Source organism: Chanos chanos, chromosome 2 (genome assembly GCF_902362185.1).
Source record: "Chanos chanos chromosome 2, fChaCha1.1, whole genome shotgun sequence".
Taxonomy (NCBI): domain Eukaryota; kingdom Metazoa; phylum Chordata; class Actinopteri; order Gonorynchiformes; family Chanidae; genus Chanos; species Chanos chanos.
In genome coordinates, this window is record NC_044496.1 from 19,923,694 (window position 1) to 19,950,827 (window position 27,134).

The 27,134-nt window shown below is 40.1% G+C and overlaps 2 protein-coding genes and 1 pseudogene across 2 annotated transcripts; all 3 read left to right on the top strand.

The window, feature by feature from the left end:
- Positions 1 to 1,130: 1,130 nt before the first annotated feature.
- On the top strand, positions 1,131 to 4,153 carry LOC115804639 (uncharacterized protein K02A2.6-like; annotated as a pseudogene).
- Positions 4,154 to 16,705: 12,552 nt separating this feature from the next.
- bco1 (beta-carotene oxygenase 1) lies at positions 16,706 to 20,781 on the top strand. The gene is made up of 11 exons (XM_030765149.1): positions 16,706 to 16,769; positions 17,145 to 17,273; positions 18,002 to 18,131; positions 18,300 to 18,447; positions 18,535 to 18,679; positions 19,299 to 19,519; positions 19,603 to 19,860; positions 19,988 to 20,093; positions 20,207 to 20,301; positions 20,393 to 20,504; positions 20,627 to 20,781. The coding sequence occupies exons 1-11, from the start codon at positions 16,706 to 16,708 to the stop codon at positions 20,779 to 20,781; spliced, it is 1,563 nt and encodes a 520-aa protein (XP_030621009.1).
- Positions 20,782 to 24,904: 4,123 nt separating this feature from the next.
- Positions 24,905 to 26,847, top strand: bola3 (bolA family member 3). Its single transcript, XM_030766595.1, has 4 exons — positions 24,905 to 25,015; positions 25,368 to 25,494; positions 25,598 to 25,686; positions 26,542 to 26,847. The coding sequence occupies exons 1-4, from the start codon at positions 24,983 to 24,985 to the stop codon at positions 26,605 to 26,607; spliced, it is 315 nt and encodes a 104-aa protein (XP_030622455.1). The 5' UTR covers positions 24,905 to 24,982; the 3' UTR covers positions 26,608 to 26,847.
- Positions 26,848 to 27,134: the final 287 nt, after the last annotated feature.

Genomic DNA, 27,134 nt, shown 5'->3' on the forward strand with positions numbered 1-27,134 from the left:
AAACATAATTTGATTTTAAATGTAATGTACTAGTTGGGCATAATCAAATGTGGATTTAATCCAGTATTCATTTATGCGTTGTTCTGGATTTTCTTTATATGTACATTTACATTTATTCATTTAGCAAAGTGGTTCTCAAACTATGGTACACATACCACTGGTGCTCCCCTCCCTGGTATACGGAGGAATCTCCAAAATATTTTTAAAAAATGAAATAAAATTCATTTAAAAACATATATTACTATCAAAATACTACTATGAATGAAAATACTTTAACCATGAGATCACTGAAATAGGATTTAAAAGTTTTGCCTTTCCTGTATTTTTGTTTCTGTATCAGCCTATTTAGATGTTAAAAGCTAAACTGTGATGGGAAGATAGTAAGCGGAGGTAGCTAAAATGATGAATGGTTTGAAAACAGTACAGTCATGGCTCCAAACGGGAACTAGAGGTGCGGATCAGGAGTAGAATATTTTGAGCATTCCTTTAGAAACTGAAGTGGACGACAGTGAACCGAGCACAAGTGCTAGTGGCTACTTCAGCAGCGCCAGTGAAGTCTCCACAGCATCTGCTAGCTGCAAACAGCACAAACAGTAAGGAAATATGACTCGATTTATATCAAATTTGGATTCAGCTGAAGCGGGATGGAGGAAGAGCCTAGGCCACAGTGTGTGGTATGTGGTGATGTTCTTAGCAATGAATCCATGAAACCATCACATCTCAGACAACATCTTACAACCAAATATGCAGTGTGTGTGTGTGTTTGAATGAAATACAGTTGTTATTCTTAATCTTCTCACTTGCTGTGTGTGTGTGTGAGGGGCTGGCCCATGCGTTGAGAGTTGTGTGGAAGAGTTTAAGTGCCAGTTCTAGTGCTACCCCTTTGTACAGCATAGCTGTGGCTGACAACAGTCAACAATAAATAATATTCTTATTAGGAACAAATCTGCCTCCTGCGTGAACTGTGTGTAGCTGACTAGGGTCGGCCTATGCTACTGTATTTTAACATCGGCCATAGTAGTGGTACTTGGGGAGTCAAATATTTTCTGAGGTGGTAAGAGGTGTAAAAAGTTTGAGAACCACTGATTTAGCAGATGCTTTTATCCAAAGTAATAGCCAAAGTGATAGCCATGGCTAAGTGCAGTGAGGTAATAAAGCAGGTGTGCTGCACCATAAAGTTGGCCTAATCACTTTAATCATTACAGTATATTCAAGTATTTCATAGGATTTAATATTTCTGAAATGCACATATATACTGCAATGTAAACACCTGTAATGTTCTAAGTGTTTACTGTATTGCACATCTTAAAGCCAATTTAAATTTATTTAGACCCATATAAACAGGGGTCCATCCTGCAAACTTCAATGTATTCATTTAATGTTTTACCTGGTGTTTTTTTCTGAAATAAATGTTAAATTAAAATTTGTTTTTTGACAGCACTTCAAACTAAAAGTGACATCCTGAAAGGGTCAGTAAACAAATGGCTTTTGGGGATAATTATTAAAGGAAGCAGGCCCTTTTGACAAAATTACTCAGTGGAGAAAAAAAGAGATACCAATGTAAACAGCAAACCAATTTACTTTTTTACAGTAAACCAGTTTAAAAGAAAATCTATTTTATATACTTCAGTCTGAAATGGTAGTTATGTGAATGGTCTGTGATGGTAGTATTTTTTTTTTTTTGCCAAGAAGGGCAATTGTGGACAAAATGGAGAGTTACTGAAATACTGAAACAACAGTAGGGGAGTTTAGCTACCTTAAAATATGTCATGGAAGAAGGCAGTGGGGCCAAGTTAAAACCACAAAAAGGGTCCACCATGGAAAGACACAATAAGAAGCCTTACAGAAAGTGCTAACAAAATATGCTGATGTCTTTAAGGAGGAGTTAGGCACCTTAAGAGGGTTCAAAGCCAAAATCCCTGTAAAGACAGATGCAGTGCCTGGATTTTTCAGACCACAGTCCATTCCATATGCCATGAGGACAAGGGTTGAGGAGGAAATAAACCAATTGGTAAGAGAAGGTATAATAACACCTGTAAGGTCCTCTGAGTGGGCAGCTCCAGTGGTCCCCATCCTCAAACTGGATGGCTCCATAAGACTTTGCAGTGACTATAAACTTACCGTCAACAGGACGACTTCTGTGGAACAGCACCCCATTCCAATTTTGGAGGTCCTGTTTGCCTCGCTGTCTGGTGGTTCGGCAGTTCTCCAAGTTAGAATTGAGTCACACCTACCAGCAGGTGTTGGTGGATGAAGAGTCACAAAAATACCTGACAGTGAACACTCATGTTCACATATTGTCATCTTCCGTTTGGGGTAGCCTCCGTTCCCGCAATCTTTCAACGAATCATGGAAGGTCTGATACAGGGGATTCCTAGGTTGGTGGTTTACTTCGATGATTTGCTAGTAACAGGGGTCGACACTGAGAACCATCTAAAGAATCTGGGGGAAATCTTACAAAAGCTAAGCGATGCAGGCATGCGGTTTAAAAGAAACAAGTGCGTCTTCCTACAAGACGAGATGGAGTATTTAGGGCACAAAGTGGATGCACAAGGGATTCACCCAGTCCAAGAAAAAGTACAGGCCTTAGTGGATGCTCCTGCACCCACCAGTGTGTCTGAGTTAAAAGCCTATCCAGGTTTTTTAAACTACTATGGGAAATTCTTGCCCAATCTGTCCACTCTCTTGGCCCCCCTGTATAAACTGTTGAAAAAGAATGTGCAGTGGAAGTGAAACAAAGAGCAACAAGCGGCATTTCAAAAGTCAAAAGTTTTAATGCAGTCTGCAGAGGTTTTGGTGCACTAATCAACAGACCAGGAGTTGGTGCCGTCTTGTGATGCCTCACACTATGGCGTTGGGGCAGTGTTGGCACATCGGATGGGGCACGGCAGTGAAAAACCAATTGAGTTTATGTCCCATACTCTCACACCTGCAGAGGAACGATACTCCCAGTTAGATAAGGAGGGTTTGGCTGTGATATTTGGGATACAAAATTTTCACAAGTACTTATATAGCCGGTCCTTTACAATCTATACTGATCATAAGCCATTAATATTTCTCTTTAGTGGAAAAAAGCCAATTCCCCAAATGGGATCACCAAGAGTGCAAAGAGTTCTGCTTAGTGCCTATGAATAACTATAGTGTTTTGATCTGGCAAGCACCGCGTCAAGGCCGTTGCTTTGAGCAGACTGCCAGTCCCAGATGACTGACAGGAGGACCAGAAAGTTGACCAGGTTCTAATACTAGATGTAATGGATGACGCACCTGTGGATGCAAATCAGATAAGACGTTGTACAGCCCGAGGTCCAATAATGTCTCAGGTTAATGAATACATTCTGAAGGGGTGGCCCAAGGAAGTGGACCCCCACTTCCGGCCCTACAATCAAAGAAGCACAGAGCTGAGTGTACATGATGGGTGCCTACTCTGGGGAGACAGAGTTATTACACCTGTCCCAGGATGAAGCAAGTTGCTCAAGCTACTGCATCAAACACATACCAGAATTTCAAGAATGAAAGGGTTAGCGAGGTCATACTTTTGGTGGCCAGGCATGGACCGGGAGGTGGAGGAAGAGGTACTGCACTGTGAGGAATGCTAAAGACACAGTAAAGCCCCAGTAGCTGCACCCCTGGGAGTGGCCCGAGACACCCTGGTCTTGAAAAATGTTTCTAGTTATTGTTGATGCTCATTTAAAATGGACTGACGTCTACCCCACTATTTCAGCTACTCCACTAGTCACCATAGAGAAACTGAGGCAAAGTTTTAGTGTGTTTGGCTTACCGAGGGTACTAGTATCTGACAATAGGATATGCTTCACCAGTGCTGAATTTGAGTTCTTTATGAAGCAAAATGGTATCCAGCATGTCAGGTTAGCACCTTTCCACCGCTCCTCAAATGGCCTAGCTGAGCGGGCCGTTCAGACCTTTAAAGAGGGAATGCAAAAGATGAAGGATGACACACTGGAAACCAGACTGTCCCGTTTTTTATTCAGCTATTGCATTACCCCAGAGAACGATGGGGTTGTCTCCAGCTGAAGTAATGATGTCACGACGACTAAGGTCCACTTTTGATTTACTCCTCCCAGACCTGAAAACAAAGGTACAGCAGAAGCAGTTGAATCAAAAAGAGTGGCATGATAAAAACACAAATTTGTGAAATTTCTCAGTGAGTGACGGAGTCATGTCTGAAATTATGGCTATGGTCCAAAGTGGGTCCCTGCGGTGTACAGGCTGTACAGGCCCACGATTGTTGCCATACTGGCTGCAAATGGACAAAGTTTCAAATGACACATTGACCAAATCAGAGTCAGGCACTCTGACTCAGCTCAGGATTTCCTGGACGAGAAGGCAGGAGACAAAGTGAGGGACAAGATGCGGGGGTTAATGAGCAGCTTACCTCTGGAGTCGTTGGATCCTCTGGAGTTTACTGCGGTTCCACCGCAGGAGCAAAAGACTGCACCTGAACATCCACTCACAGTAGGGGTGGGACCTTCTGTTTCACCTCCACTGAGAAGGTCAACCAGGGAGAGACGTCCACCTAACCACCTGGAGGACTTTGTTACATAGTGGGACACCATTCTGTATTTGGTGATGAGACAACAACAAAAAAAGTTTTTTTTTTCCTGTTACATGTTATTGAGGACATGCTTGTTGAGTCCAGTGTTTATGTTTGAATAAGGTACTGAAAGAATGTTGACAGGGATTGTTGAGTGTCACTGTTTTCACTATTAAAAAAAGAAAAAAGAAAAAAAGAAACCAGGTAGTGGCTTAAGAGGGGGAGGGATGTGTGGTACATTTAGTAATATAGGGTGTATATGTTATGTGTTGGAGAGATCATAGCAGGTGTCAGTAGAGGGCACCGTGAGCATTTTCTATGATGAATATGTATTGACGTAAGTTACCAGTATAGAAAATTGTGCCAGAGTACCCTTTTCCCTCATGCTGTGTGTATGTGGTCCTTAACTAAGGTGATTGGAGTAAATAAAAGCACTCAAAGTTCATTTTGGCCTGATGTTTCCACCTCAAGTTAACACAGAACATATCATCATTCTTAAGTTTCAAACATGTTGAATTAAAACATCATCTGGCTATAAACGTCTCATGATGGCATGAGCATGATGGCGCTGAGGGTGGCAGCCTCGGTACAGCACTCTCTAGTACTTTCTTTGTTTTTATTTATTCTGTGCATGTCTGGTTACTCAAACCCGATAACTTTCACCAGAGAAGAACTGTTTAACATACGGCAGTCCACTTGCCAGTTTTCACCATCACGGAAAGTTTTTGGGAGATACTAGTTAGAGGAACAGCGGCTCTGTGGGGGACATGGAAAAGATGCAGACAGGGGAAACGCACCGGTGCAGATGTGAAGCTCCAACAGCGGGGATTTCGAACTGTGCTCCCATCGATTCACCTGGCGAATCTCTGTTCCTTGCCCAACAAAATGGATGAGCTGCTTCTCCTCAACGGGACAAACAAGGAATTTGCACGTTGTGCTGTCCTCTGTTTCACTGAAACCAGGCTCGGCGAGTCTATCCCCAACAGCGGATTACATCTGCCGGGTTTCCATCTACACCGAGCAGATTGCGTAATGGAGCTATCAGGGAAAACGAAAGGTCATGGAATTTGCTTCTACATCAATGAAGATTGGTGCAAAGATGTCACAGTGCTAAGCAAATACTGCAGCCCGAACTTGGAGACATTGTTCCTAAACTGCAAGCCTTTTTATTCTCCACGTGAGTTTTCCTCATTCATCTTAGTCAGTGTTTACATGCCACCTCAGGCCAGCGCGAATGACGCACTGCAAACCCTGGCTGAACAGATAACCGTCTTGAAACAAAAATATGAGGACTCACTCTTCATAATCCTTGGGGACTTTAACAAAGCGAAATTAAACCATGAACTACCAAAATATAGACATCATATTAATTGTCCCACCAGGGATAATAACACACTGGACCACTGTTCTTAAAGATGCATATCGTTCTGTTCCTCGGGCAGCTTTGGGGCACTCTGGTCATTGCTTAGTTCATCTCATTCCCACCTAAAGGCAGAAACTAAAATCTGCAAAGCCTGTGGTAAAAACCGTGAAGAAATGGACCCACGAGGCAAAGCAGGAACTACAAGACTGTTTTGACTGCACTGATTGGAGTGTTTTTGAAGATGCAACTGACAACCTGGATGAACTGACTGATACTGTGACATCTTACATCAGCTTTTGTGAAGACTTGTATGTGCCAACCAAGACCTCCTGCACATACAACAATAACAAGCCATGGTTCTCAGCCAAACTAGCACAGCTTCATCAGGCCACGCCAGAAGCCTACAGAAGTGGGGACAGAGCCCTTTACAAGCAGGCCAGAAACCTACTGACAAAAGAGATCAGAGTGGCTAAAAGAAGCTACACTGAAAAGCTGAAAAACAGGTTTTCAGCCAACGATCCTGCATCAGTGTGGAGAGGCCTGCAAGACATCACAGACTAAAGAAGACCATTTCCCCCTGCTGAGGCAAACAAAGACCTGGCCGACAACCTGAATGCCTTCTACGGCAGGTTTGAGAGGGACAAATTCACACCCCCCACACACTCCAGGTCAACGACAATAGCCCCCATCACACCTCTGGCAGCCCCCCTACCCTCACTCTCTGATATGCAGGCTATGAGAGGAGGATGTGAGCCGGCTCTTCCTGAGACGGAAGACCAGGAAAGCACTGGGTCCAGACATACCCCTTTTCCACTGCCGCAGTGCCAGTGCCGGAGCCTAATTGAGCACCGGGGCCGCGCTTTTCCACTGACAAAATACTGGTGCCGGTGCCGAAAAGCTGGCACCGGCACGGCACCACAGAATTGCTGGTCCTAAAAGTTGGAACCGCTGACGTCAGAGGTTATGCACATAAAAACCATGCGAGAACCAATCAGTTCAGCGTTTGATGTGTTTGCTACGTGACGTTCTCTAGAGAGGCGGGAATAACAAAAAAGTCTGACCAAGATAAAGGCTATATGTAGCATGAAAATATGTATACAATTAAAAGATGTATGGGCAATAATTTGTGTCTACATCAACACAGGCTGTTGTTTACATGTTACATGAACGTAGTTGGACCCAGAATGGTAGAAAAAACACTCACTCTCTCGGTTCTGGCTGGTGCAATTAGACCACTCCAGACCATCATTTGAACACTGTTTTAAACTTTTGAGCTAGGTGACAGACTTACTATTTTCATGAATTTCGCCCCAGAGCAAAAAGGTTTTGGGCAAAATTCGTGAGGTGTTTCACTGTGTGAAAGCCTAGCATAAAAGTAAAGAGCAAGCAGATGCGTTCTGTCCGACATTATTTTTTCCCCAAGGAATTTACTCAATTTTCCACGGGTTCCCAAACTTGTGGAAATGCGGGCCGGTTCTCAAAAGGCACCAAGGCAGCACTGGCTCCGCACCAGCACCGTCCTAGTGAAAAAGCGCTAACAGTGTCTCTCCCTCCTGTCTAAAAGCCTGTGCTGACCAACTGGCTCCAGTCTTCACACGGATCTTCAACAGATCCCTGGAGCTGTGTGAAGTTCCCTCCTGCTTCAAATGCTCTACCATCATCCCAGTCCCGAAGAAACTCTCTATCAAAGAACTGAATGACTACAGGCCGGTAGCTCTGATGTCTGTGGTCATGAAGTCCTTTGAACGACTGGTGTTGTCCCACCTGAAGAACATCACAGGACACCTGCTGGACTCCCTGCAGTTTGCCAACTGGGCAAACAGGTCAGTGGATGACGCAGTCAACATGGGACTGCACTACATCCTGCAATCTTGACTGCCCAGGGACACATGCAAGGATCCTGTTTGTGGACTTCAGCTCGGCGTTCAACACCATGATCCCAGAAATCCTCTCCTCCAAACTCTCCCAGCTCAATGTATCCCCTGCCATCTGTCAGTGGATCACCAGCTTCCTGACAGGCAGGAAACAGCAAGTGAAGCTGGGGGAAGTCATCTCTGGCACTCAGTCAGTTAGCACTGGTGCTGCCCAGGGATGTGTCCTCTCCCCACTGTTCTTCTCCCTCTACACCAATGACTGCACCTCCAAGGACCCGGCTGTTAAACTCCTGAAGTCTGCAGACGACACTACAGTCATCGGACTCATCCAAGATGGTGACGAGTCTGGATATCGACAGGAGGTTAAACGGCTAGTGCTCTGGTGCAGCCAGAACAACTTGGAGCTAAACGTGCTCAAGACTGTGGAGATGATAGTGGACTTTAGGAGACACCCCTCAGCACAGCTCCCCCTCACAATATCCAACAGCCCAGTGTCAACTGTGGAGACCTTCAGGTTTCTGGGTACTACCATTTCCCAAGACATGAAGTGGGAGACCAACGTCAACTCCATCCTCAAAAAGGCCCAGCAGAGGATGTACTTTCTGCGGCAACTGAGGAACTTTCGTTTGCCACGGGAGCTGTTGAGGCAGTTCTACACTGCAGTCATCGAATCTGTCCTGTGCACATCCATCACGGACTGGTTCGGTGCAGCCACAAAACAGGATAAAAGCAGACCGCAGCAAACAGTGACGACAGCAGAAAGAATCACTGGTGCTCCCCTGCCCACCCCCCAGGACTTGTACTCTTCAGGAACCAGGAAACGGGCAGAGAAAATCAGTACAGATTGCTCTCACCTGGGACATGACCTCTTTCAACCCCTCTCCTCTGGTAGGCGCTACAGAACCCTGTGTACCAAGACTACCAGACACAGAAGCAGTTTCTTCCCTCATGCCATCACCCTCATGAACAACTGACTAGCAGTATCACCTGCTACGCATCACTACTCCTGTTCTACAGACTGTTATTACACGCTACTCACATCTACAATTACCTACAATTACCTACTGTACAATAAGCATACTTCCATTCCCATATGTGATGCGCATTACCTCCTTTGTCTTGTCTTGTTGTTTTGTTTGGTTCATTGCACTACCCCCATACATATGCACATTACCATTGTTCATGTACATTCTGTTACTTAATGCACATTACTGTTGTCTGCACTACCCATATGTGACGCACATTACTGTTATTGTTTGCACTTCCACATGTATATTGATGTCTCATATTGTCTGTATATTGTTTGTATGTTGTGTACTCTGGTCTGTAAATAACATGTCATTGTCTGTATATGCCTGTAGTGCTAGAGAGACACCATTGGCCAGAACCAAATTCCTTGTGTGTGTTAACATACTTGGCCAATAAATCTGATTCTGTTATCCCTTGTCGGTTGTTGATCTGATCCATTTTTAGAAAACATTTAATTTGTTTTGCAATTACTAATGCTTGTACTTCAGTAAGACTTACTTTTAATCAGATTCATCTGGAAAATTGTTAGTAAATTATTTAAGTTCATATTGTGAATTTTAACTGTTTTCTGTTAAGAATTTAAGTAAGAATGCATGAGCATGAGGCGGTTTGTGCGAGCAGCCCTTTCCTTTTATAGTCAGAAATCGTTAGAAACTTATCTTTTGAAGAGCTACAGGTCTTTCGACCGACACCATCACTTTGTCATGTTATCGTGTAGGAATAAATTGTTTCGATTGTCAGTACGCGCATGTGCACAGCGGATCGTGCCTCCGGGTACGGATCGTGGATTTACAAGCACCTTTCCTTAGCATTTAGAGAATTCAATCGGCTGCTACTTAGATACTTCATGGTCATTTCACTCAGTTAGGAACTTTCCTAAGCAAAAAAGACTATTCGGATGCACCCCTACTTCACTAGTTAGTTCCTAACTGAGTGAAATGACCCGAAAGTATACAAGTGGTAGCCATGATAAGAGCGGGTCGAATTCTCGAAATGCAAAGGAAAGGTGCTTCAATGCTTCCTTTTTTCTCATTTAGCATAGGGTACACTGGACCTTTACGAAAGGAATGGAGATAAATTCGTTCCACATTTTATTGCGGCAGCAACATCTACAGCGACGTATCTTTAGGCCGTTAAGGAAAACAAACGATTATGTGATTGTAACATTAACCGTTGGACAGTGTCAAGCGTATGCTTGACGCGACACAAAGATGATCTGGCTGAAGTTTTCTCATTTAATGATTTGCTGATTCTATTCAAGTAAGATAAAAGTAGTCTAACATGACAAAGCGATGGCGTCGGTCAAAAGACGCATAGCCCTCCAAAACAAAGCAGTTTGTAACGATTTCTGACTAATAAAGAAAAGGGCTGCTCGCGCAGACCGCCTCGTGCTCATGCATTTTTACTTAAATTCTTAACAGAAAAGTTAAAATTCACAATATGAACTTAAATAATTGACGAACAATTTTCCAGCTGTCTGTGATTTAAAGTTAAGGCTGATTTATACTTCTGCCTAGGCTCTACGCGGAGCCTATAAGGCTTACTGAAGTAAGACATTAGTAATTGCAAAGCAAATTAAATTCTGTTTTCTTGAAATGGATCAGATCAACAAGATCGATAAGGGAAATGAGACGTTTATAGCCAGACGATGTTTTTAATTCAACACGTTTGAAATTTAAGAATGATGATATGTATAGTCGCAGATTTGTAGGCCGAACATGTTATGCCTATCTTGCATAAATTTAAGAATTATTTTCATACAATTGTAACCGGTTTTAGAAATAATTCTTGTAGTTCATTACTGTTTGATGCTGATGTGTGCCCTGGAATAGTTTAATGTTTAAAATGTTATCGCTTGGGGGTGAGAAATTGCTGCTTGTATTATTTGAATACACATGTATGCGTGGTCTGTCGGATTAAGCCTAGTATAAATGTGTGAGTGGGTGGAGCGTTCTACATGCCGACATTTAATCAAGCACTTATAGCCTACTTAAGTTTTGTTTTCTGCAGTTTTATCCTGAATCCTTTGGCTTTTCCGGGAGGTCAGATTCGATTAGGCTATCAGATTTGCCCTGCATGAAGGTAAGAACTATCGATTGTTCCTTTGAAAATAAATAAACGGCCATAACGCACATACAATGGTTAGCAGCATTGGTTTTCTTTTTCCTTTTGCCCCTTCTTAAACGGTGTTTTAGTTGTAGGATTACGGTAACGACGGCATTAGGCCAGTGGTTTTCCCACCTTTGTTGTAGCCTGTTAGTTCTCGACTGCTGTGGGGTTAATTGTATTGTGCGTGGACAGTTTTGATGTATAGTGAAAAACCTGGTCGTTTTTGGGTTTTTTTTTTTTGTTTTTTTACCTTTTTTGGTGCTAGCGCCGCTTGCACGGGTCAGAGTAGTGGTGATAATATTTCTGGTTTCTTCAAATTCCTCGTCAGTGTTAACGACGCCTCGCCTGCCTCAGCAGACTGGATAGCGTTTCTAGTTTCTTCAGATTCTTTGTCATTGTTATCGATGTTTGGTCTGCTTTAGCAGTGATAGCATTTCTAGTTTCTTCAAATGTCTACGTTTTATCATGGTTCTCTCTGGACTCAGTAACACTGACGCGATGCCGGTGCCTAAGCGAGCACCGAAGGCCGCGCTTTTTCACTGAAAATACTGGTGCCGGTGCCGAAAAGCTGGCACCTACACGGAACCGCAATATTGCTGGTCCTTAAGGTTGGAACCGCTGACGTCAGTGGCTATGCAAATAAAACCAAATAAAAATCAGTTCGGCGTTTGATATGTTTGATACGTGACGTTCTTTAGAGAGGCGGGAGTAACAAAAAAGTCTGACCAAGATAGCGGTAAGCTAAAGGCTATATGTAGCATGAAAATATGTATACAATTAAAAGATGTATGGGCAATAATTTGTGTCTACATCGACACGGCCTGTTGTTTACATGTTACACGAACGTAGTCGGACTCAGAGCGGTAGAAAAAACTCTCTCACTCTCGGCTCTAGCTGGTGCAATTAGACCACTGCAGACCTTCATTTAAACACTCGTTTAAACTTTTGAGGTAGGTGACAGACTTACTATTTTCATGAATTTTGCCCCCAGAGCGAAAGGTTTTAGGGCAAAATTCGTGAAGTGTTTCGCTGTGTGGAAGCCTAGCGTAAAAGTAAATTTATAAAAAGCAAGCAGATGCGTTCTGTCCGACATTACCCAGATTTTCACGACGTAGCGTTCGGTTCCCAAACCTGTGGAAATGCGGGCCGGTTCTCAAAAGGCACGGCTCAAACTTCGCAGGTTATTGGTTGTGATGGTTATGATATCCACATGCCCAGCGTGACACTCTGGTATAGCGCCACCATCTGGCAATAGTGTTTTTTTCAGTCATCTTCGCTATCCGGTGTCGTATGACATATGGAACGGCATTTCGTGCATAGGGTTAGCAATTTTCACAGCAAATTCTGTCGACAATACAACGGTGCATTGCAAAATCAAAGTAGGAAAATCAATGAATTAAAATATATAAGCAACACGACACCTAATCGCTAGACACACTATCGGTAGACTCCAATAATTCTGTTCGTATAGACATGTAATGTACATCCCATATCGTATCGTCTACAATTAGTTTATTGAGCCAAGGTATAGGGGCAAAGCATCGTATTAGCGGCTTAGTCAGCAAAACGTATTGTAAAGAGATTGGATACACCACAAAAGTGGGATTTCATTCTTTCACACTTTACTTTTTGAAAGTATGCTGTATCTTTAAAAGCCGTTTCACAGGTTGGTGCCTCCAATTTGAATTTGACGCATTTCCTGTGAAAATGGCTAACCGGATGCACCCGTTCCATATTTTATTCCGTTCCATATTTCATACGACACCGGTTCATTGGATTCATTTCAGACTTGGTGTACATGAAGTCATGGGTGTCCTGATTTCATACTGTGAAAAGATTTTTGATATGTTGAACAGTGTAGCTATGGGTAAAGGATGAATTTGGGCACGTCTGAACAACGTTTGGGTTGTTTCACCAGTCTGACGAGTGACTGCATATTTAACCAAACAAATGAATGAGTTACAGTATTGGGGCTGGTCTAGGTCAAGGGTCGCCGCTATGTTTGTTTATATGTTTAGAGCATGTCAGCAGTGTTGCTAATTCATCGAAGGCGGGATTGTCCACGTTTACATAGCCTGCATGAAACAATACAGTGAGAGCGCACGGAGCAAAGTATCTAAGATGCGCTTGTAGTAGTTCGTCTTCGGAACACTGTAGTTTTACCACGACAGACCCACGTTAATAACATCCACTGTCACATAATTACGTGGGCTAGTGTAAGTGCAGTCGGATTCTTTTAGCACCACAATTGTCTTTTCCTAAGTCCTTCTGAATTCTCTTTCCTTGACCTCGTCACATTTTGCATTGAGGTCAGGGAAAAGTGGTCAGGAAAAGACATAGGACGTAATTTTTTTTTTGACTATTCGGATGTACCCCTAGGCATATCCCCAGCTTGCTATTGTCTGTGTTTCATGAAGTTGTGTGTGTGTCCCTTCTGTAAAATTAGTATACATTCAAAATTATGTGCCTTTGCTGTGGCTAAAAGGAAACTAAGTTTTGGTAAAGGTTTCTGTAAAAAGAAAACTTTATAGGTTACTAGCTATGCTGTCGTGGAAAGTTAATTTACGACGCGCTGTTTCGGGCGAAATGTTTTGCTAGTTCCCAGGAGTTTGGTAGATTCTGGAGGGGGTTAAAACGTGTTGTCAAACTCGCACCCTCCCACGCTCACATGTTTTGAAAGTCATGCAACGACTGGAACTGTATGGACGTCGGGAGATTAGAGAAAGATTATAGATTGCCGTCTTGTCAGGAGATACTGTGTACAGACATGAAAACGATAATGTCATGATCCTGGCAGCGTAGAATGTGCCACATGCTACTTTTTTTTTTCCTAAATAAACCTGAAGATCGGTCTCTTGTCTGGTGTGTCTGTTTCCATTTTCTATATTAGATATAGGAATATATATGTGTATATATCGTCAGTGAGAACTGTTTTTCCCTCATAATGTGGTCAGGATGACGTTCCCAATCCATGCTGCTGTTTTAATAACAATCCAATCTTGCAGGATAACATGTTATGTAAATCTCTGATCGCTCAGACACTGAACAGTGACCAGTGAATTTGTCCTCTGCATATAACCCATCCAACACACCAGTAGTGAACACACACACCAGACGCAGGAGCAGTAGGTAGCATTCCTTGCGCCCCAAGGCTGCCCACATCAGTTAATCTTTGTATTTGTGAATATTGATCTATCACTGCTTTGACACAAACTAATAAATTAAGTTGTTGTTTCTGTCACAAATTAACATGTTCAATCCAACAGTTTTAATTTGTGGTAAAGAGTCATCTATTACTGGTGGAATGAATTTAATTTAAACGACCGTAATGTTTTCAGTGATTTTTTTTTCTATTTGTCTTGCTGTTTGTGATCAAGTGCAATGATTTAAGAATTTAACAAAACAATAAATGTGCCCGTAGTTAGAATCTTTTCCAATATTGCTCCAGAAGCATGTAACAAATCCAAAATCAACATTAACTTGTGGTAGAAATCAGTACAAAATTGTTCAAGAGGCATGCATCCTGTAAGATTCGAAAGTTTCATATGAGTAGCACTTAAATGCAAAACAGCAAGTCTAAGACCAGTTTAATCCATAAATAACTCACCTTCAGTCATAATTTCTCTACTCACTGTTGGCATATTGTTGGCATCTAAGAGCACCTTTCTGAAATCCTAGGAGACTGAAGACTGTTTGGAAGGGACAGATAAATATATATGGATTGTGACACACCTTTGTAATATACACTTTCCTCTTTAGGAATCAATCTCAAAGTTCAATTCACCCTATTTCATGGAACTTCCTCTGATATTGTTTTGTCTCATTCATTTTCATCATATTCTGTGAATTTTCAAGGATTTGTTAATCACTCCTTATCCAGAGAGGGGAGTAAAGAGCAACCAAGACATTTTGCTACTTGTGATACTGCTACAATTCTGTTTACAACCTGTGAGCTAACACAGTTATGCAAAGTGACTTTTGAACAATACCCAGTGCAAAGTCTATTCCAAGCATTGATTATGTATTAGGCTAGTTACTATTAGGTTATATGCATCTCACAAAAAATAAAGGAACATTATTTTTATAATAGCCAAACTGTTAGGGACATTTACTCGCTAGGGGCTATGAAGTATATCATGTTGATGATGGAAAAAAAGTTTAATAGTTAAATGTTTGTATAAGGCACAAATATTCTTAAGGCAAATGCTCACAGTTAGTAGTTAATATTAAAGCCCGTTACAGATAAGACACATTGTGTAATAAAACAATATACCATATAGATGAATTAGCGGTTCCATCAATTCCCTGACCAATGGTACAAAAGATATAGATCAATATCAGTTTACACAGATCAGTATACACAGCCTGTACAAGTGATACTGGTTCTAACCATCCCCTTAAGTGGTTCACACATTAGTCACATGTTTTCCATACACTCAGAATGACTGAAATGTGCTATGTTTGAGAGAAAGCACTGAACTGAGAAACTGAGAGAGAGAGGTGAGCATAATGTGATGGTGTGTGCACAAACTGTGTTCTACCTAGATGTGAATTACCCATAAACAAACAGAAGACAAGTGAATAAAGCAGTAGAACATGTTGAATGAAGTAGGGTTGAAATAGATATGCACCTGGATGTATTGAATTTTTGGGAGAGCTTTATTCTCTCAAACATCCATGTCATGATCAACTTTGCTTATCTTTGCCCAAGTTTGTAAGGTCGTAACAGGAAATAACATCAGAACATGAATCTAATACGGCAGAAGTACATTCTCAACCTCTGCTCTTAATATTTAAGAGGCTGTTTAGAGGAATCATACATAACACAACTTAAATTCTGTGACAGAAGTTAGGTACATTAACAGCATACAGTTCCCGGTATTTGTAATCTAATGATAAAACCAGAATGCTCTGACAGCATAACAGACAATACTAAAGACGGGGTATATGGCATGATGCAGCACAGCAGATACAAGAGTTCCATCTCTATAAATACATATCACGTGACAGTGTTACCATAAAAGATAAATTCCAATTAGATTTTGCAATGGCCTTAGGAATCTTATCTTTTAATGAGGCCTTTCCTTGTATCATATCATGCCTTAGTGACGTACAAAAAATTGTGTATTCTCTTGGTGGTGTATAACAAGTAAAGGCATTGAGTTCATTTTGACATCATGCTGAGCAAAGGGAAGTGACTGCTACAGTGGCCTAATAAAAGCAGCACTAATATCAGACAATGTTGTTGTATAATGAATAATGTTTTCATTAAATGCAATACTTGTATAGCAGTGTCAGCTCAAAGCATGATTTAGTCCTTCTGTATTCTAGTCTTAATGTCACATATCAGAATTTGTAATAAATTAGCCCCCACTTATTTCATAATCTCCAAAATGTTATCACTGTTATTTATTGTTCCACTGTAACAGTCACTGCAATAATTTGATTATGAAAAAAAAAGATGACACAAGTTATCCATAATATTTATCATCTACCTTTTCCTTCAGACAGCCAAAAACTGTGAAATTTTAAGCTGAAATGCTGTGCAATTCCAAAATGAACTCCAAGATCCAGAGCATGAGAACATGAGATAAGAGTGATAAAGGTGTCCACTTTGTCCACTTCCTGCAGGTTTTCAAACAAGAGGGGCGGAGACATTATCATTTTAGAGATCCATATAATACAGGCTTTACAGCTCTTAACACTCACGGAGAAAGTTTGGGATAAACTGTTAGTATAGTTCTGAGTTCTTCGTAGACTTCTTTACACGGGGAAAAGATGATGTACGATTACGAGAAAAATAAAGAAGAACACCCAGAACCAATAAAGGCCGAAATTAAAGGTAGGTTGACGAAACATTCTATTGTTGTCGAACATAGCTGCCGAACTGACGACATACACGCTAGTATTCTGGACTGCTGCAGTTGTGCTACATGCTGCATTAGTTGTCCGAAATTGCATTATAGTTAATATTTCGTAGGCTATCACAGATGGGCTACTCCCGTGTCCTAGCAACCTGCACGCACACTTTATTGCAATGGCATTTTATTTTTGTTTTCTACAAGTGTTAGATCTAGGCTAAATATTAAAATTAGAACGACGACATTTCTTAAGAGCAACAAGATACCTTTTCAAATATGTGATTGTGTAAATTAGTTCTCTCTAAGCCATGGCACCGTTTATCATACATTTCACTAAAATTAAATTTTGCTGGCAGGGTCTCTCCCTGGATGGCTGCAAGGTACGCTGATTCGTAATGGACCTGGCCTCTTTTCATTGGGAGACACGTCTTACAATCATTGGTTTGATGGGCTGGCGCTTTTGCACAGCTTCACATTTAAAGACGGTAAGATTTGGAAGTGCGTGCAATGTCGGCTAGTTGTCACTTTTCGAGTTGCAAGTTTGAAACCTTCATAAATATTCTAATACATAACAATTAGGGAAAAAGTCATGTGTCCTGTTTGGCAAAATCTTATTACTCGAATAACAATCGAGTTTATTACTCTGCGTGAAATTGTGCTCGCCCCAAGGGTGCACCTTTGTCACCGGCAGAGTATGTTAAACATTGACATGCGTCTCGAGAATGATTGAGAGAGCATATCTTTGATACGTAAATGTTCATCCCTGAAGAACTAAACTGCTGCGTCTGAAACAATAAGCTACTCATGCAAGACATTGGCTAGCTGAATCAATTGACGGAAATCTGATCCCAGAACAGCTTGGTCATATGGATACCATGTGTGTTGGTCAGTCAAGGGCTTTTATCATTATGTGAACATGTCTGGCTACTTAATGTGAATCTTTCTAATAAATTGCAACACTAAATTACAGATCTTTTATTGTAACTGTAAATCATAGTCTCAAAGACTTTTTTGACCTTTTGAGTCAATTCATTGGAGTTAACCAACTCAGAGTCCAAGTGAATTATTATTGTAATTATTTGCAATAGCAAAAAAAAAAAAACAGGATACAGTCATACTGGTGGTGCTCTATAGCTAGAACTCAAGCTCCAGTTTAGAAATGATTGATTCCTCTTTTGATTTCTTTTTTTCTGAAATATGACATTCTTTTTAGGGGAGGTGACTTACAGGAGCAGGTATCTAAGAGGAGATACCTATAACAGCAATATGCAGGCTGGAAGAATTGTTGTGTCAGAGATGGGAACAATGGCCTTTCCAGATCCCCGCAAAAATATATTCAACAAGTGAGTGACATTTGTCCTTTTCATATTGCTGATTTGCATGTCACAGCATATCCTGGTCTAAGAATACTAAATGTGTATTATGTAAACATTCACAAGGAAAATAATGGGACTAATCAAAGTTATGTTGAATGGAATACTAAGAAACATTTGTCTCCCTCTCATTTACAGAGTGATCACCTTTCTCAATCACACTATTCCGGACTTTACAGACAACTGTGGGAACAATATAGTGCGATATGGGAAAGACTACTATGCTACATCAGAAACCAACTACATTCGCAAAATCGATCCATTTACTTTGGAAACCAAAGAGAAGGTAATGCAGTCATTGCTGATCAGACTGTAATGAGCATTTATTAATAATTTATATCTTGATAATAATCTATGATCCTTTTGTCTTTAGGTGGACTACCAGAAATACCATGCCCTGAACCTGGTGACTTCACATCCACATTATGATAAAGAGGGAAACAGCTACAACCTAGGGACTTCAATAGCAGAGAAGGGCAAGACAAAATACACACTATTCAAGGTCCCATCACCTGAAGGTTCGTGGCCGAAAACGAAATGTTGTTTTGGAACTAGTTTGGCTGGACTTTGATGTTAGATAATACCTTTTAAATATATAAGTCACAGAATGTGCTGTCTTTGATTATCTGTGATTTAAGAGAAAATCAGTAGCATCTTAACATCAAGCCCGACCAATATAGGATTATTCAGACCAATAAGTATTTTGACATTTGAGGATTTATACACCCGATAATGATACACCGGACGATAGTCTTTTTTATCGGTCGGGCTCTATTGTAAACTATACACATGTATACTCAGTAGATTCCCTAACATTGATTCCAAAATAATTTCTGTTCTTCGTTTTATAAGTCCCTCTCTCCGCATTTTTCAATAAACATCACATTCTTAGATGAGGACACCTACGATTTACAACAGGTCTCTATAGCAAGTTGTCTAATTTATTTCTGCATGTTTACATAAGACAAATTCCTGTGATCAGTCTTTAACATATGATGTGGGTGATGAAATTGTCTTGATATCGCCTTCTCTTGTCAATCAAAAAAGCAGTAAGCCTATTAGGCATTCTAATTGGATTACAAATAACGACTGCGCCTACTATACTGAAATGCAAGTTGTCTTGCTTGTCTTCTGCAGAGTGTTCTGAGCTGCCTGTAGCCCTTAAGAAACTGGAGGTCATTTGCTCAGTGTCCTGCCGCTCTCTCCTGACCCCAAGCTATTACCACAGTTTTGGGATGACTGAGAACTACTTCATCTTTATTGAGCAGCCTCTTAAACTTGACATTCTCAAAATGGCCACTGCTTACTTGAGGGGAGTCAGCTGGGCCAGCTGTTTGAAGTTTCAACCTGAAGAAAACGTAAGGATTTTCTTGAAATTTTGTGCGTGGTCCTGCTGATGAATGTTAAATAGATATCTGAGTAATTGTGCTCTTTTCAACAGACTCTGATTCATGTCATCGACAGAAAAACACAAAAAGAAGTCGCAACAAAGTTCTACACAAATGCAATGGTAGTATACCATCACGTGAATGCATTTGAGGAGGATGGTCATTTGGTATTTGATGTCGTTGCCTACAATGACAACAGTCTGTATGACATGTTCTTCTTGGAGACGCTGAAGCAGCAAAAAGAGTCTGGGAACAGCAGTACCTACTGCAGGCCAAAGTATAAAAGATTTGCACTGCCTCTTACAGACAAGGTATGTTGAGTTTATTTCATTGTACACGGAAATTCTAGATGTATAATGTATGATTAGTTAGGTAACTTTGATGAACATTTGATGACACTTTTAAATTTCTATTCTCATCAATGTATGTTGCCTGTAGGGTGGTGAGACTGGAGAAGACTTGGTCAAACTGAAATATACAACAGCTAGTGCTGTGAAGGAAAAGGATGGAAAAATCCACTGCCAGCCTGAAGTACTCTGTGAAGGTAACTGATCATCAGATATAGATTGATTTAGTGGTCCATTCAGATTAGTCTGTGATGATTTTTGATACTCATTTTTTTTTTTTTTTGCTTTTGGGGACTTTATCATTTGTCAGGAGTGGAACTTCCTAGAATTAATTACGATTTCAATGGACAGAAGCACAGATATGCTTACATGACTGGTGTGGAGATGTCGTCAGTGGCTACAAAGGTTAAAACAATAGCTTTTGTATTTATCCTAATATATACACAAAGACATCACTGTAAACAGAGTTGTAATGGAGGTGAATTCTCTGTTGTAGATCATGAAGTTTGATGTTGAGACGAAGAAACAAACCGAGTGGAGGGGCGAAAACTGCTGGCCATCCGAGCCAGTCTTCATTCCCACACCAGATGGTGTCGAGGAGGATGATGGTAAGTTATTTAATGAAAAACCTAAAATAACAAAACATTCTCTAAAATTGTGTAGCATTGTACGTACATAAACATTTACTCCACTTCTTTTAATGGTCTTATGCTGTATCTCATTTGTTTAGGTGTCATTCTCACGTCAGTTATAAACTCCAACCCAGGAGAAAGTGACTTTCTTCTCGTACTTGATGCAAAGTCTTTCACAGAGATTGCTCGTGCTTATGTTAAGGCAGAGCTTCACATGGACATGCATGGGTACTTCATACCCCACTGCAAGTAAGAATTTTAATTCTGCCCTCAGGTGCAGTTTCAAAAATATATAAATTAGGCTGAGAGAGTTCATTTACTGAACATAATGCTGACAGCTATGGTGGTTGTCAGGGAACAAGTGACTGTATAATTCTTACTTGAAACCTTGCCTAGTGTAAGCCATTCTGAAGTATGTAATTATTATTTTTTTTTAGCAATATTGATTGGCATTATGTCTAGCTATAAAGACACTCTGTGCATATCTAGGAAATATTGTTCATGCAGGATTAGCTTATCATTGAGGACAACCAGAAAGACACATTGACTAATATTGAATTAAGAGGATACCTGTGTTGCACAACTAATTTTAATGAATGGAGACTGACAAACAACATTTGATGTCTTTTAAAATATTATTTTAGCATATGGAGTACATAATGTTCTGCTTGACTGTCCTTTGTGTATTGTCTATAGATTTGTTTTTGATGATGTTATAGCTTCTGAATGTAAATAGTTATTGAATATGTAACAATTCCATTCAAAAGTTGTACAAATTAAACTCCTTTTACAACACACGTTCCCTTTTTTCTCAGTGTCACTAATTCAGAAAGAGTTGTTTTGCTTTCACTCTACCTGAAACATTAGCTCTTGGTTAGGGAGGCACATCATATGTTCTGTATAGCCTGCCAGGAAGTGAACTGCTTCATGCTTCAAAATATGAGATCTAAAGGAAGCGAGACACCTACAAGATACCTAGTAGAGCTGTCTCCACTAGAGGTGTACAGAGACTCGTGTATCTGTATCTGTTCAACCAACAAAATTATTTGTCTCTGTATCCGTCTTCAGATAGTAGGCCAGAGGTGGCTGTGGTTTATACCGGAAGTTAAATTGGGAAAGTGTTGTATTTTCTAACCTAATATTCATTGGCAATGCAACTTTTGTGCCTTCAAAGCATCAAATTGATTTAATATTGGAGCAGCATAATTCTGAAATATATTTCCACAGCCTCATACTGTACTTTATCTCCCTCTTTTTTTTTTCATTTTTAAACTAAACTACGTTTTATGAGCGGTCTGAACCCCACCACCACCTCCCCTCCTCTAACTGGGGAGCACTGAACAATCAGAAATTTAAAAAAATGTTTTATAAATCGCACAATATATGTCCAGAACAGTGTTCTACTGGATTTCAACTGGATGTCTACTGGGATTTTCTACGATCACTTTTCAATAACGCGTAGTAAATGAAACGACTTCCGATTGTTTCTTTAAATGGAGGAAATTAACACATACAGCTAAAAACTACAGGTTCTCAGCTTTATTTTGATTTTAAGGTTGTGCCCAGTTCTGATTTACTATCCGAATACAGATACAGAGACTGATTACTTTGCTGGTTGAACAGATAAAGATACAGATAATGACATCTCTGTACACCTCTGATACTAACACCTATTATCTTTTGGGTCAATATGACCCAAGGTCCAGTTTCTCATAACTCATCTTAACCTTAGAATACAAATGTGAAATCTGGCACAACGTTACAGCTATAAGTGTGGAATACAACCAAACAGTCAAACAACATCAGTTGTTTTGTTAACTTTCTAGTGCCCCCAAAGGTCCCATGCACTGCAAAAGCATGAAAATGTTTTGGCTACAGGTAAAACTGTCATAAAATTCCCCAAAATACAACTCATACAACTGTAATAGATCCTCATATTTATGAACTGAAACTCACTCACTCTCTCTCATTATCTAAGCCACTTGTCGTGGGGGATGCTGGAGCCTATCCCAGCGCTCATAGGGCGAAAGGCAGGGAAACAGCTGGGACAGGGCGCCAGTCCATCACGGGGCAGACGCACAACGCCCCCTTTTGTAGTAGCAGTCTATATTGTATTTTTTTTTTACATGCAGTCTCCCTTATTATACAGTGTGTTGACAGTATGTAGAAAAATCATGAGGTCTAAAACACATGACTGGCAAAAGTCATAAGCATGTGTTTTACAGATATGTCGTTTGCATTGTAAGATTATAGTGACATCTGAACAGACATGGTTCATGATAGGAGAACTGTTTAACCTGATGGTCTTATTACCATAGATACAAAGAAAGCTTCACACCTTTGGCGCCGCGTTACTGTTAGAGCCAAGAGCAATTGATTAAGGCAAAATACAACTGGTAATGGGCAAATGGCAGCCATCACAGACAAAAGGAGACTTTAGCATTAACACCTAGATTCTGATTTGCATCAAGCAACGTTGTACACCTATTGTCTGTTTGCTTCATGGTATAAAAGGCCGATCACGGTAACAGTTCTCTGAGTTAAGCTGCGGCGCAAGCGGACTTGCTGCCGGGTTCCACCACCACCAAATAAAGCTTTTCTCCAAGCGCGCTTTTGCTCCGGTTCGTTTACTTGTAAAATCACAAGAAAATCCAACAGCATCCCTGGCGGATCATCGGGTTTTAATTATCAGGCTGTGCAAAGATGACATGTATGACAAAGTATGAGTTTAAAAGTGAAATTCTATATTGTACCATTACCAGTGAATGTTGTGTGCCTGGTTAACCATGCTTAGGCCTATTAAGTAGCCTAGAATTTGACACTGCCGTTTAAATGTTTAGAAATTTCCATCCTCCAACGTACTGTATAGCCTATTAAATCAATCAAACAAAACATTTCCTGAGGCACTGCACTGCCACTTAAAAATTATTTTATATTCGTATTTTTATGTTTCTATATTTTCTGTATGTTTACATTTTGTAGTTATATTTTAATTCCTTCTATGTTGCTTTGTACTGCACTCTGACTCTCGTTGTACATTTACGATGACAATAAAGGCATTCCTTTTACATTTACTTGTTGTCTGTATTTCAGTATTCTCTGTTAAATTGTTATTATCAAGGTGTATATATAGATTGCAGTATACAAAGGTGTGTGTGTTCTCAGCCTGTGTGGACGTGGTGGAAGTAAACGGTTAAAACATAAAGTACATGCAGTGATGTATTCACTATAATTCCAGGTTCCACCAATTGAAATTAGTTTAATCCATTTAAACACCAACTGTAACATTTCACACACCACGTGAGTTCACGTGAACTCAATAACCCAGTTGTCTCCAGCTAAAACCAATACAGACCATCTGAGACCAGTTCAGACCAATACATTTCAGTAGAAATTTCTATTGGTTTTTCTACTGGGCATTCCAGTAGAAACTAGTTGAATCTGTTTCAATTTCCCTATAAAAACCAATAGGAACCAGTTGAAATTGCTATTGGTTTTCAATTGGTTTTCAATTGGTTTTCCACTGGGATTTTCTACTGGTTTTCAACTGGAATTTCCACTAGGTTGGGGATGGTGTATATCACGTATTATCTTAGCTAGGGCATTGTAACTTCAGATATACTTATGCTAACTTAGTAATATTCTTTGTTAGAACAACTGATCTACCAAGCGACACAGTTTAGGACGTTGTTTTTAATGTTCAAAACTTTTTTAGTAATTAATTCACACAGGAGTACACAAAAAAGGTATTCATTAAAATCTTATGTCTTTTCCAACTTACCGCCGCAACAGATACGCTGTAGGCAAAAACTGCCAAAGTCATGCATGCACTCAACTTTTATAGGTGTACAAGCGTTAGAGTTCATGATCACGATCACACGCACCTGATTCCCAGTTGAACTCTAACGTTTGTATATACCTATAAAAGTTGAGAGACTCATGTCAGATGACCTCATTTACAGTTAGATAAACAGCCCATTGTAAAGCTGTCTCTGTTGTATTTAGCCAGCATGTTTTGATTAGTTATAGCTTATAGAGTTTTCTGTTTATGGTCTCATTTACAGTCATTTTGGAATTCAGCCAAAGCTTAACAACTTTCAGCTAAGACCGATCTCTCTATAGCAGAGATGGATGGAAACACAATCACGAAGTTAAATATGAGTAAAAAATAACAAACTTCATTTAAGGAACATCTATTTAAGATAAAATGTCGACCTTCTTACGATTCTCAAGGACAAGCCGTGAAAACTGAGCTGTGGACGCATCGTACCTCCAGTTCAAGAGAGGGCGACAAATCGCAGATGCCAGTGTTCCTAGCGTGGAGTTTTTGGCAGAGCAAAATGCGTCACAGGACTGAGACAACAAACGTTAGGACATGGTGACTTTTTAGTTGCAGTGCATGTCTGTCTATATTTTCTTTAATTTGTCAGCTTGAGGACCACAACTCTAAAATAATGTCTTTTTCTAGACTTCTACACAGATGTAAGGTAAATGTCTTCTTTCCTGCTATGTAGCCGTTAATACGTCGTTTGCAGTCAATACCACTTACTTGGGGATCTGGAATGGAACTAAAGCTGACTAACTTCAGTTATCTAACGTATCTGAAAGTCAGTTGTTTGGCGACCTTAGGATAGTGTTATAATAACCCTTAACTGTTTAGCGCTACCTTCAGATGTCATGTCGTTTGGTTATTGTGTTCAAATGCTACCGAGTACTTGTAGCTCAGTTTTAGGACACTAGTTACATCTCAACATTTAGATTAATCTATTTTAAAGCAACGTCAGGATCTGTTCCGTATGTACTCGTTAACTTTACATTGTATGCCTTTCAATACACCAGACAAATGTGCTGTGTAGATACGTGCCAAGGGCGTTTTCAACCCAGACAGATGGAGAGGCTCGAATCACACAGATACTCAAGGAGAAGTTTCCGCTCGCCTCATCACTCAAAGTTGTGGATATTTCGGGTAATTGAATCCAGAATTAGAGTAATAGTATTAGATTGTATTTCATCAGCCTTTTGCACGTTGTGTCGTAACCTGTCAACACAAGTCCATTTTGTCCATGTAGGTGGCTGTGGTGCAATGTATGAAATACACATAGAGTCAGATGAGTTCCGAGGGAAAAGGACAGTGCAACAACACCAACTAGTAAATCAGGTGAGTTTGGATGCGAGACCTGCCACTAAAACCTTTATTACCCTACAATGCATACATCACAGCTGAAGATGAGAATTGCTTGCAGAATAGGTTTTATAACCGTGAGTCACCATTTGAATAAAGTTACATTTAATCAATGTTAAACGTCTTGATTAAGTCTCACATATAAAAAAATTCTACAGGCATCTGAGCATCCGTGCTCTGTTGTGACTCTTCATTTGTCTGTCCTGTGGAAGTGCAACATACTTCTGTTAATTACTCTGCTGCTAAGGACCCTAAAGGAAAGGAAGTAAATGAGTGCTGGTCACTAGGTCATCTTGGCACAATTTTGTGGTTTCATAAATTGTTTCATTAACACAGATTGTGTTAATGAGGCTTTGGGGGCATTACAGCTGAAATTCATGTTAGAGAAGCTTCTAAACAAGACAAAAGACAAGAGCTGGTTCTGGTGAGATGATCTAATGTTGCTAATAAAACCTTAAAAGGAAAAACAATGGGATTTGTCTGGTATCTCACCTCTCTGAATCCTTATTCCTCAGTAATCCCTGATAATGTAGTAATGTATTTTTCAGAAATCAGATTCAACCTGTCTAGGTCTTTAGGCCATGCAGTCCATTAAAGCATGGAACAATGCAGCCATTGCCTCCCATAGCACTAACATGAAAGATTGAGATGGACACTACATCACCCTAAGTTAAGAACAGCTATGAATGTTTTATCTTTTTTAGAATTTGTACCATGCATAAAATGCTTTAGTGTCGGTCACAGAAGAGGGATATAAAACTGTAGATCTGTCATTATTTCAATTCTGGTTGTTTTTGGGATATTCAGCTAAATTATATTCTTCTTCAACAGGCACTTAAGGAGGAAATTCAGGCAATGCATGGACTACGTATATTCACAGATGTCCCTCAAAAGTAGCATCATCCACAATAATGAACTCAATTAGCTTTTTAAAATGGATCATAGTATGGTACCACAGCAGCAAATTCCACTCCTGTTTTGTAACATTTTATGTACGTCTTTGAGAAGACAACTGTTGAGATTTGTTTTAAATCTTATAACTCTTACATGACACATTATAGATCTTATGCAAAATATCAAATGTTTCTCATGTGCAGAAGTAGTATTATTTACAGCAGCCGCAGTCTATAAATAGTAAGACCGGGTTATTTAAATACAATAAATGGAGTATTAAATGAAGCCCATAGCTGTTATTTTGCTGTGTGTTATCTATGTCTGTGTCAGTGTTAAGTACATGATGACTGAGAATGCAAAGCCATTAAATACTGCTTCATTGTTCCTGTCGAGCACTTTTATTTTGTTTTTCATGGTACCATAACTGCTTATGTGAATATTTGCAGGGTAATTTTAAATGGTGGGTTAATTGTACTATATGCTAAGTTAACTTGACACATTGTTCAACACATTATTAAGATGTAAAATTT